Source organism: Aethalodelphis obliquidens, unplaced genomic scaffold (assembly GCF_003676395.1).
Source record: "Aethalodelphis obliquidens isolate GAN/ISIS:26980383/991018 unplaced genomic scaffold, ASM367639v1 scaffold1, whole genome shotgun sequence".
Lineage (NCBI taxonomy): Eukaryota > Metazoa > Chordata > Mammalia > Artiodactyla > Delphinidae > Aethalodelphis > Aethalodelphis obliquidens.
Window position 1 is genome coordinate 29,042,335 of NW_020837945.1, and position 12,079 is coordinate 29,054,413.

Here is a 12,079-nt window from a genome sequence, read left to right on the forward strand (position 1 = left end):
CCTCATGCCCGCGTCCTCACGGTAAAGGAAGTCCTTTCTCTGGTCCGAGATGTAGCTTCTCGGGCCGCGTCAGAGCAACAGGACTACATTTCCCAGAGGAGCGCGGGGCTGCCGGGCGGCGTGGGGGCGGTGCCTCACGTCCGGTACAGTCATCCTAAGCCTCTTCGGCGGGACTGTGATGGCCGGAGAGATGACGATCTTAGGTCAGTGATCAGGAGGGTCCTTTGCGCTGTTGCGGGCACCTGAGCGGTTGAGGGAGGCCGGGGTGTTGGGGTCGTTGTTGCATCTGCTGGATCCCGCTGACGCAGCGGGTAGGGCGCCAGAAAGGTGACTCAGAGGCGGTTTGGGGCTGTTCGCGACGCCGGGTTGGGGGTCGCCTCTAGGAAGGCCCGAGCCGCAGTAGGCCCGGGTAAGGCCGGCGGCGACCTCTGCATACATCCCAGGGACGTTGGGCCTCGGGAAGGGTTCTTTCCTACGCAACGTCGATTTTTGAATCGTTGGTTGAATTGGGGCCTTTGAGAGGCTGCCAGAATGTGCATCTCCTAGATCCCTAGACCCCTTTGTGGAGGAAGGGAGAGGAACAGCAGCAGCATCCCGAGCTGTAGACTCATGGGATGCTGGATTTTGAGAGAGTCAGATACCTCTTTGATGTATAGTCCAGTGTTCTTTCCACCAATCCGGGTAGGAATTACCCTCTCCGGAGGAGAAGGTGATGAAATGCTTCCGAAAATGTGTACGTAGGGGCAAGAGGAAGGTGGGATTGGCACTTGATGTCATTTCATTATGTGTTGATGAGGATGACCTAATAATTAGTAAAGCCGACTCCTACAAATTGGTGTTTTGAGTTGTATGTAATGTGGACGGACACAGGTGTATAGCACAGCCTCCTGAAACCAAATAACAGGTTAGCTGTAAATACGAATTGACTTCTTTCTCCATCACTTATGTTTACAGTCTGCGTGGCGTTTGTTCGTATTTGGCTTTTTCAGCAATTAATATTTATTGAACAGTCTTCTACTGGCTGGGAACCATTTGTGCAGGGAATACAGCGTGACTAAAACCTGACTTCTAAGAGCTTCCATTTATGTTATCATCAGGGTTACACACTTTTAATTCTTCTCCGAAATATCACCTCTGCAAGATGTCCTCAACTCGTATTTAATACAGAAAAAGTTAACTATGTTCTGTTATGAAGTGACCGTTTAAAAATATCTAAGCAATTTCCAAAATTATTTTAATCCAGTTTATCCATTTCATCCTTTTGAAAGGAAAAAAGAGAGGGGATATAAAGAGTTTCACGTTTACAATAACAGAGCTTTTGCTGTGGAAATTTTAATGCTAGTTTCTTTTTAATAATGATATCTAAAGCTAATTATAAAACTATAAAATCTAAATATCATTTGATCAAGAATTGGATTATATTCTAGCTTTTGCTCCAGATGAATGACTTCTCCTGTCAGCATTAGCACAATTATTATCGAAATGTTTTTATTTTTTATTCCTTTACTCACCCATAAGTGAAGCACACAAACATACAGGGGTTTTTTTGTTTGTTTGTTTTTGTTGTTACTTCATTTTAATTGTATTATAGTCAGTTTGCATTATGAAAAACTTGATGTTTGAGAAATGTTATCGTGAGTACTATAAAAGAAAATATTTGGACAGTATTTTTAGTCTAGTATGGAAGCGTGATAGTAAAGGGATTTTACTGTTGTAATTTTGCACATTGTACTAGTTTGATAAGACGCAACTTGTAATTTGCCTGTATTTCAGGATCAGCTGTTCTGACTCTCCTGTTGGCTGGCTATTTCGCGCAACAGTATTTACCACTGCCTACTCCTAAGGTGATTGGAATTGACCTTGGCACTACCTACTGTTCAGTTGGGGTGTTTTTTCCTGGAACAGGAAAAGTAAAGGTCATTCCAGATGAAAATGGGCACGTCAGCCTACCCAGCATGGTGTCCTTTACTGACAACGATGTTTATGTGGGGTATGAAAGCTTAGAGCTGGCGGACTCAAATCCTCAGAACACAATATATGACGCTAAAAGATTCATAGGCAAGATTTTTACCCCAGAAGAGCTAGAAGCTGAAATTGGCAGATACCCATTTAAGGTAAGTGAAGCCAAAATCTATTTTAACTTTAGTTCAGCATACTGTTTCAATTAATGCTTTGGGTCTTCCCTGGTGGTGCAGTGGTTGAGAGTCCGCCTGCCGATGCAGGGGACACGGGTTCGTGCCCCGGTCCGGGAGGATCCCGCATGCCGCGGAGCGGCTGGGCCCGTGAGCCATGGCCGCTGAGCCTGCGCGTCTGGAGCCTGTGCTCCGCAACGATAGAGGCTACAACGGTGAGAGGCCCGCATACCGCAAAAAAAAAAAAAAAAAATTAATGCTTTGGCTTCAAGTTACAAAACATTCTATTTCAACAGACTCAGTTTGCCTGGAAGTTATATTATCTCATATAACAAACAATCCCACAGCAGCTCCAGGGTTAGCTAATTCAGTGGTCCCGCAGTATTACTGAGGACTTAGGACATTACCCTCTCCTCACTCTGCTATCCTCAGAATGTCTGCACAGCTCTTTCATTGTAGCCGGAGGCTAATGAAGCCCCACGTACCTATAGATGGGTGGATGGATAAATAGATATTCTTCCTGTGTTTGTGTGTATACATGTTTATATACATAAAAAGAGATCATACTAGGCATGCTGTGTAATGACTTGTTTGAAACTCATCAATATATCATGGACAGTTAGTCAGTGGGCTCACATCATTATCTTTCATGGTTTTGTGAAACGACTGTTCCGCCAATTAATTGTCCATTCTCTGTCAGTGTAAGTTTTATTTTTTCCCTGGTTTTCCACTATTATTGGAGCTTCAGTGAATATCCTTGTACATGTATGTTTTTACACTTCTCTGATAATTTCCTAAATTTGAATTCAAGAACTGGAATTGATAGGCCAAATGATTGCATGTTTTTAAGTGTTTTGATTTGTATTGCCAGATTGTGCACCGAAAAGTTTATGTGCCCTTACCTATTTTTTAGACTGCCTATATCTTCACTAGTTATTGTTTTTCAATCTTTGCCAATAGATAAATAAAAAATGGTATCTTGTATTAATTTACATTCCTGTGATTTCTGTTGAGGTCAGACTTTTAAAAATGTGTTTATTGGCATTTTCATTTTCTTTAGTGATCCACTTCTTAAGCTTTGTCCTGTTTTCTTTTGGGGTGTTTATCGTTCCCTTAATGACTATAAAATACCTTTGTGATGTGTTTTCAGTATTTTTTCCTTTTTTTAATAAAACTGACGTATAATTTTATTTTTGAACTGTCAAGACTGTTAAATTTTTATGTGGTAAAATCATCTCTTAATAATTTTTTAAAAATGTTTTTGGACTCTTACCATGCTTACAGTGGCCTTTCCCATCCTATCCACTTGTACTTTTTTTCTAATGCTTTTATATAAGTATTTGTAGGTTTAGGTTTTGCTGGGTTTTTTTTCTTTTAAACATTTAAATGTTTATTCCATGTAGGGTTCCCCCCACCCTTTTGGTTAATTATGAAGTGAGATTCTAAATAAATAGATTTTAAAGTAGTGGTATCAGTGCTGCTTATTGATTAACGCATCATAAAAATTCTCAAATTTTTATTCATTTTCAAAGGAGCAAAAAAACAATCTCTCCAGGAATTTCTTAGGTTTACTTCTTTGTTCTCTTTTAGCTTCTTTCTTAAGACCCTTTACTAATTTGTAATTTTTGTTATGTAATGATAAAATCATATAAGGCTATACAGTTTCCTCTACAGCTTTGGGTACATTACTTATTGATCCAAGAGTTATTTTAAAGGTTTTTTTTGTTTGTTTTAAGTTTCTAAGTGATCATATTTTTTTGTTGTTTCTGTTTCATGATCACTCTGAAGGTACTGGTATATTTGGGTCTTATTTTAAGGACCTTATTTTAAGTGTTCATAGCTTGTTTTTGTTTTCCCCAGGCAGGTAAAATACTTTTTGGAAGGTCAGATTTTCTTAATTGAAAACTAATTATGTAGTCTTGAATGATTGGGGTAAACTTCTTATAATTTCTTAGAACAGACTAATTCTCTTTTACTATTGATGTTAATACAATCTATTGGTGAAACTAGTATGTTTTAGAATTAGTCTAATTTTTTAAATGTACAAATGTACAACTACATTAGCAGGAAAAAGATGCTAATACATGTTTCCATGGAAACAAGAATGTGAGTGATATTGATTCTTAGATAAGAACATATCGAAGTACTAAAATTATTCTTGTTAATATGTACCAGAACATTCTTTCAATTATCTATTACTTTTGGAAATAAATTAATTTTTTAAAAAAGAAGATCTTGAGTCACAAACATGACTTAGCCACTGTTATTCCTTCTATTTTATCATTCATCTTTTCTTTCATTTAACAGATATATATGGAGAATCTTCTATGTTTCAATTATATGCTTAGTAATGAATTTTATTTTTCTGCTCTTATTGAGAACTGTGGAGTGGATTCGTTTTATAGCTTTTAAAGTATGACTTTTAATAACTTCTAATCTTAGTAAATGCACTTGCTAGATAACAAATGAATTTTATGACCCTTTAAAGGTAAGTTTTGATTGAATACATTCCATATGTATGTGTGTTAGCGTATGTGTATGTATGTATATGTAGATATATACACACACAGTTTTATATATATATTTTTTTATCTTTGCAAATCTTATTCACAGGTTTTAAACAAAAATGGAATGGTTGAGTTTTCTGTGACAAGTAATGAGACGATCACCGTTTCCCCAGAATATGTTGGCTCTAGACTGTTGTTGAAATTAAAGGAGATGGCAGAGGAATATCTTGGAATGCCAGTTGCCAATGCTGTTATTTCTGTACCAGCAGAATTTGATCTAAAACAGAGAAATTCGACAATTCAAGCTGCTAACCTTGCAGGTAATATCACTTGCCTAAGTTACATTTTGCTCAAAATTTTGTTAGGCTGAAAATCTGTAGTAATGTGTATCATTTGCAAACCACCTAACTAGGCACCTATCTATATGGTAGATAAATCAGATGGATTTTTATATAGGTTTACAAACAATTTAGAAAGCCCCATGGTACAATGTAAAATATGTATATTATGACAGCAGCCTATCAGGCATATGAGAAAGGCTAAGAAAGAACGTGGACACACGTTAGCAATGAGGAATTTTTCTTCTAAAATTCTTTTAATGTTAAGATGAATATAATATAATGTTTTTTAAAAATCTGAGGTGGGAGAAAATTCATTCACCACCATTCAGCAAGTATTAAGTGCCTAGGTAAACAAAACAGATAAATCCGTTTTCTCATGGAGCTTGTATTCTATTGGAGGGAACAGAAAATCAGCCTCGAAGATAAGTATATTATGGCATTTCTTACTTAGCATTATTAACATTTGGGGCTGGATTATTCTTTGCTGTGGGGAACTGTCCTGTGTATTATAGGGTATTTTGAAGCACCCCTGGCCTGTACACACTCGAAGGTAGTGGCACTCTCCCCACCAAGTAGTGATAATTTTATGTCTCCAGATAATGCCAGTTGTCCCCAGAGGAACAAAATGACCTCTGGTTGAGAGCCTTGATACAATGTATGTCAGAAAGTCACTTGCCGTAGAAAAAAAGACAGGATAAGGGGAGAGGGTGGGTGATCAGAGAATAGGGGGATTTGCAGGTTTTAAAGGGAGCGGTCAGGTAGACCTCATTGAGAAAGTGACATTTAAGCAGATTTGAAGGAAGCAAGGTTGTGAACCAAGCAGATATATGGAGGAACTGTGTTGTAGGAGAGAGAGTGCCAGTGTAGCAGCCATAATATGAGAATTTGCTGGTACATAAGAAGATAGGAAGTTGGCCAGTGTGGCCAGAGCAGAGTGAGTGATGAAGTCAGAGAGCTAAGGGGAAGGTATTATGGTCTTTGAATAAATTCTTCAGAGGTTGACTAGTTTCTATAGCTCGTGATACATAAAGCCATACGACTTTCACGGCCACTCGTTATGTGTGGCAGTTAGTTTAAAGCAGGAGTTTTGCTCAAGGAAATCTGATCTTTTGCTTGCACATTTACTGTTTAACTTTACCTTGAAGTCAGATTTTGCTGTATATTTCAGATTTGCATTCAAGGGTCTTGCATCTTAAGTACTTTTTAAAAGTGTCATTGTAGCTATTGGAGCCTATCATCTGGATTTTTCATTTTATTATCATTTCTTCTCTGTTTATTCATGTGTTCTTTTTATCAAAAAGTCATTTTTAAAAGAAGAGCACACTAAACTTACCTCATTTCTATAGCAGTTTGTTACAGTGCATAATGACTAAAGTTTATTTGCTCATATATTCCCAAGTAAAATAGGAAAATTAGAAGAGGCTGAGAGATTTTTAAAAATTAAGTATTAATAAATAATAGAATGATGTATTCCGTGAATCTGGGCCTTTATTTCTTTATACTATAATCTTCTTTTAGAATAATTTTAATGACACCCATTTAGAAGAACGTATATTTACCCATCCCATGTCATTATTTTTATTGGGTTTGTGACTGTGTACTCAGTGGAGTTCACATCAGAGAAGATACTAATGTGTTGTAAGATTAAATGAGGAAATTTCTTAATAGTGTCCTCTCATGATTGTTCTTCCCTCCAACCAATTTTATAGGACTGAAGATCTTAAGAGTAATAAATGAACCCACAGCAGCAGCTATGGCCTATGGTCTCCACAAAGCTGATGTCTTTCACGTCTTGGTGATAGATTTGGGCGGAGGAACTCTAGATGTGTCATTGCTGAATAAACAAGGAGGAATGTTTTTAACCCGAGCGATGTCTGGTAAGAAAAATAGAGGGAGCGTTAACGAGATTGAGGCACGTTAACATATCTAATGTGTAAAGTGTTCATTTAAAAATTTTTCCGTATTCTTTGCGTTCATTTTGGTAATCTTCTGTACATGTAATCTTATGCCACCACTTACTGTATTTATAGCAAAAAGTTAAGTCTCAAAAAATAACTGGACATCCTGTAAGTCAAATAAATATACTGCCATTTGTAGCTAACTGAGCCAGTAGTTTTCACCTCCATGGTAAAGGGAACAGAAGGAAAGAAATTATTTTAAAATGAAGGACGATCAGTTTATTTCATTTAATAATCTGTTTCACAAAATAGATATTTTAGGAAATCTAATAATAGTATTTTGCATTCTAAATTTTTTTTTTAAGGTTAATTTAGTTTCAGGAATTAAGCCTGTGTAGCTTAAGTTATAGGTGGCCTGACTGGACTCCATTTAGAACAAAGTTCAGTGGTGAGCATTTATATTGCATTATTCTTTTCCTAATTAAATTATTTTTTCTACTTTTCAGCCCTTAATCATTTAAACAAAAGGATTTTTTAAAAAGGAAAATGCTTACTGGTACTTTTTAATTAAAAGAACGACTTCCTTCTGTTGAAAATAATGACATTTAGTGTTTTTAAATTGCTACTTAAAAGCCGGTCAGTGTTCTCAATTTCTTACTTTCTGCAAAAGTATTTGATATCACTGAGATACTTCCTATTACATCATTTAAACCCGGATGTGCACTGTATTTTAATAGTACACATTTGAATTAAAATCATTTTAATCCAGTTATTTTTAATCAGTCTTCATATGAATAAAATCTTAATACATTAAATAAGGACTTATTATTCCTAGAATATCATTTATACATACATACTACACAGACACACGTATATATGTACACACATACACATATATTCATAAATATAATATAAACTTTTTTAATTTTTAACTTAGGAAACAATAAACTTGGAGGACAAGACTTCAATCAAAGATTGCTTCAGTACTTATATAAACAGATCTATCAAACATATGGCTTCCTACCCTCTAGGAAAGAGGAAATCCACAGATTAAGACAAGCTGTAGAAATGGTCAAATTAAACCTGACTCTTCATCAGACTGCCCAGATGTCGGTATTACTAACGGTGGAGAAAAAGGACGGGAAGGAACCTCAGAGTAGTGACACTGAACTGCCAAAGGACGAACTTTCCCCAGCAGACAGCCCCCATGTGAACAGCATGTTTGGAGCTAGCCTTCCTGAAAAGAAAAATGGAGAAAGTCAGGTTTTATTTGAAACAGAAATTTCACGGAAGCTCTTTGACACCCTTAATGAAGATCTTTTCCAGAAAATACTAGTACCCATTCAGCAAGTGTTAGAAGAAGGCCACCTGGAAAAAACTGAGATTGATGAGGTGGTTTTGGTTGGAGGCTCAACTCGAATTCCTCGAATCCGCCAAGTCATTCAAGAGTTCTTTGGAAAGGATCCCAACACGTCTGTAGACCCTGACTTGGCAGTGGTGACAGGAGTGGCAATCCAAGCAGGGATTGATGGAGGCTCTTGGCCTCTCCAAGTCAGTGCGTTAGAAATTCCCAGTAAGCATTTACAAAAGACCAACTTCAACTGAATTATGGAGGGATGGTCATTTGAGATCTTGTCTGCTGATCTCTTCCTATTTATCAGACCACCTCTGTCCACTAAATCAAGTCTCTAAAATATCTCACACATTTACCTAAAAGGTAACATTTATATATATGAAATTTTACAGAACATTTTGCTTTAGAATTGAATGTGGCCAGATTGATCCTTGATTTTGGAGAGATCCCATTTCAACAAATACTTCTAAAGTGAAAGAATTGAGGTAAAACTCTTACAGGAGCATAGGTGACTGTATTTTCTGCATTCTGGAAGTAGATATCCATGTGCACTTAAAACTGTCTTCTATAAACATTGCCTAGTGCCAATTATAGGATTCCCAGTTCTTACTAAATTGTATTAGCAGGAGCTGGTAATTTATTTACTTGGTTATCACATGTAACTCTTAAATTTGAACTATACTTGAAGGACAGTGTTGATGTCAGGTACTTAGAGTGGCTGGGAGATAGCAGTGTTATTAATATAAGCTGCATATATAATATTCAGTAACTGCCATATATAACAAAATTACTTTCACAAACTCAGTATCCCATTTTGTGTCCTATTCCTATAACCTGCATTCTCCAGACTTTCAAAATATATTTATTGGATCAATTTATTCTCTTTCTAAAATAGCTACAGATTTATTCAAATGTCTCATTACCAATTTATATTTTAGTTCCTTCATCTGCTATGTGTCATTCTCTGCTTGGATTTCCATGATTCTGCATGGTTTGAAAACAATAGAGAATTATTAATTACATTTTAAAAATGTGTTAATGTCACAATAAAGCCGTCATTACTATAAATTTGTTTCGTTATTTAAGACCTTTGTAGACATTGATAAACAGCAGTAATTAGGTACAGTATTTATTTTATGTTTTTGTTTTTGTTTCATTGTTTATTTTCAGTAAGCCCTGGAGAATTTAGCTTGCATTTGATTCAGTTTTACTGAGATTTTTACCCGTATTTAGTTTTGAATGAGGAAAATTGTACTCATTTGTAAAAACCTTGTTATTGTTTCCTACCATCATTTAAAACTAATCAGACTTGGACTGTTTTTAGCCTTAAGGTTAGTGTGTGATGAGAGCAAAAAGTTTGCGAATACTGGAAATAATGTGGAAATCTAATGTGGAAGACAATGTGAAAAAAATGTCCACAAATCCGTATTTGTAGTAGTTTTGGTTTGTTTCCTTTTAGAAAAGATGCAGGAACCAAGAAAGAAAATATAGTAGTTTTATTTATGTGATGCCCATATTATCTGAAGATTTTCTTTTTCCTTAATAGAGGCTACTTCCTATCGATATTCAAAAATTAAACTCTGGTCAGCAGTTTCGCTAATATAAAATATGTCTGCTTTATCCATTGTTGAATTTGAAAGGATGTTGACGTTCCAACCACTGAAAAAGAGAAATAAGCAAGCTCATTTCAGCAACATCAAAACATTTCTGCTTCTCATAGTAAAAATCTGAGTGTTTTTTGCAGATCCTAAAAAAAAAAAATTTCTTAGCAATGAAATTGCTGTTAAAACAATTTCAATCAAATACTTTTGTGTACAGAAAATGTCTGTAGTAGGTAAATAGAAAAATATAAAATGTTGACATGTTTTATTTTAGACCTAAATGGAGAAATGCCAAAGAGGAATCCTTCACTGCGTTCTGAAAATATTCAAGTGTTCTTTTGGACTTTATAAAAATCTTTACTAGATTTTAAAATTGAAAAATATCTTTTTGCAAAGGTCTTTAAGAGAAAAGTGTTCAATTTATCAAAATCTCCATAGATAGTAACCAGCTTTAACCTAAAGCATTTTAAGACTTTTTTTTAAAAAGCTTGAATTTTTCCAGTATATGAGATAGTTCAGGACAATCTGTTAACAGTCCTTAGAGGAAACAATTTGCAAAACAGGGCAGCTAATCTCATACTCTAAAATTGGAATTTAAATAATTTGATTGTTTCTGAAAAATAGGCAGTGTTGGAATTGGGGGACATTAGTTTAGCATATTAGAAAAGCATAACTATTCTCTAGTATAGTTATACCTTTAAAAAAAAGTCTTCAATCATATTAGGGGGCTATATATAAATAGTCTTGAAATCAATGTAGTTTATTTAAAAGGTAAAAATGCATTCTGAAAGGGATCATTTTATGCATAATAATCTGAAGACATTTTTCATAAAACAATACATTTTGGTTGTACATCTTGCTAGTGTTTTTTGAAGTACATAACTTTGAAAATATTAACTGTCTTGTATGATTAGAATACGTGAATGAATAATTTATTTTGTGTCAGGAATGTTTTGGTGTTTACTGTTTTCACTGGAACCACTTATGTATCAGCAGATACTGTTGTGTATAACATGTTCTGAAGATCATAGTTATTGTGCATAACAGATTGTGCCTCTTAGATTTGTGTGTATACAGGTATTTCACATTTTAATGTAAATAAATACCACTTTGCAGTTTGTTTTTCAAATTGTGTCCTTCATTTTCTATTCTGGACTATGCCCAGAGTACATATTTGAGGTATGTAAATAAGAAAGGAAACGGGAATAGAGCTGATCTGATGCTCACGGCACGTGACCTCAGCAGCTATTACCTAATTCCCTACATCCTGAATGTCCCTGGAATTGCTTACTTTTCTACTTACTTTTCTTTTTTTAAATTAATTTTTATTGGAGTATAGTTGCTTTACAATGTTTTGTTAGTTTCTGCTGTACAGCGAAGTGAATCAGCTATACATATACATATATCCCCTCTTACTTGGATTTCCTTCCCATTTAGGTCACCACAGAGGATTAAGTAGAGTTCCCTGTGCTGTACAGTAGGTTCTCATTAGTTATCTGTTTTATACATAGTAGTGTATATGTGTCAATCCCAATTTCCCAGTTCATCCACCGCTCCTTCCCGCCTTGGTGTCCATATGTTTGTTCTCTACGTCTGTGTCTCTATTTCTGCTTTGCAAATACGTTCATCTGTATCAGTTTTCTGGATTCCACATATAAGCGATATATGATATTTGTTTTTCTAGATTAGTTTTGGCTCTGTTATAGTCGGCTATAGTCCGACTATAACAGAGCCAAAACTAATCTAGATAGTTAATAATCCTGCATAATAGACTACTGTAATCCTTTGATTGGTGATTAATACTTTATAATTCTCTAATAAAGTTTATTCTTTGGGCAAGAAACTCAATACAATTTTTTTTAAGTTCATTTGATAAATGTCTTTTCAAATGAGCCCTTAAATAAAAACAGTAGATTTGACTCTCCAATCACTAGTTCCTGTGATTCCTTCATAGTTATTTTAACTACTGCTGCTCGGAGATTCAAAATATATGAGGAAATAATAGTGATACATCCACATTTATTTCACTTGACTAACAAATACACAGTGCCCTATTGAGGGAGGCAGCTTATGTGACTTCCAATGCTTCGACCTGGTATTCAAGGCTTCAAATGGTGTAGCCATACTTCAAATTTGAATGTAATCTTATGAGAGACCCTAAGCCCGAATCACTGAGCTAAGCAGTTCCAGAGTCACGATTCACAGAAACTGAGATAATACATTTTTTGTTGTTTTAAGCTTACTAA

The 12,079-nt window shown here is 35.4% G+C and overlaps 1 protein-coding gene across 2 annotated transcripts; it reads left to right on the top strand.

Annotated features, from left to right (window-relative positions):
- The first annotated feature begins 79 nt into the window (after nucleotides 1-79).
- HSPA13 (heat shock protein family A (Hsp70) member 13) lies at nucleotides 80-10,958 on the top strand. Of its 2 annotated transcripts, none has more exons than XM_027102452.1 (5): nucleotides 80-203; nucleotides 1,774-1,844; nucleotides 4,746-4,959; nucleotides 6,690-6,857; nucleotides 7,816-10,958. In XM_027102452.1, exons 1-5 carry the CDS (start codon nucleotides 179-181, stop codon nucleotides 8,481-8,483), a joined length of 1,146 nt encoding a protein of 381 aa, XP_026958253.1. In that variant the 5' UTR covers nucleotides 80-178; the 3' UTR covers nucleotides 8,484-10,958. The 2 variants fall into 2 exon arrangements, with proteins under 2 accessions (XP_026958253.1, XP_026958244.1); XM_027102443.1 differs by having other exon boundaries at nucleotides 83-203; nucleotides 1,774-2,114.
- Nucleotides 10,959-12,079: the final 1,121 nt, after the last annotated feature.

Bases quoted from the DNA above. Each gene is read 5' to 3' on its own strand.
- HSPA13 (XM_027102443.1), top strand. From the start codon at position 179: ATGGCCGGAGAGATGACGATCTTAG. The intron at 2,115-4,745 runs GTAAGTGAAGCC...TCTTATTCACAG, and splicing joins TTGGCAGATACCCATTTAAG to GTTTTAAACAAAAATGGAAT. The intron at 4,960-6,689 runs GTAATATCACTT...CCAATTTTATAG, and splicing joins TCAAGCTGCTAACCTTGCAG to GACTGAAGATCTTAAGAGTA.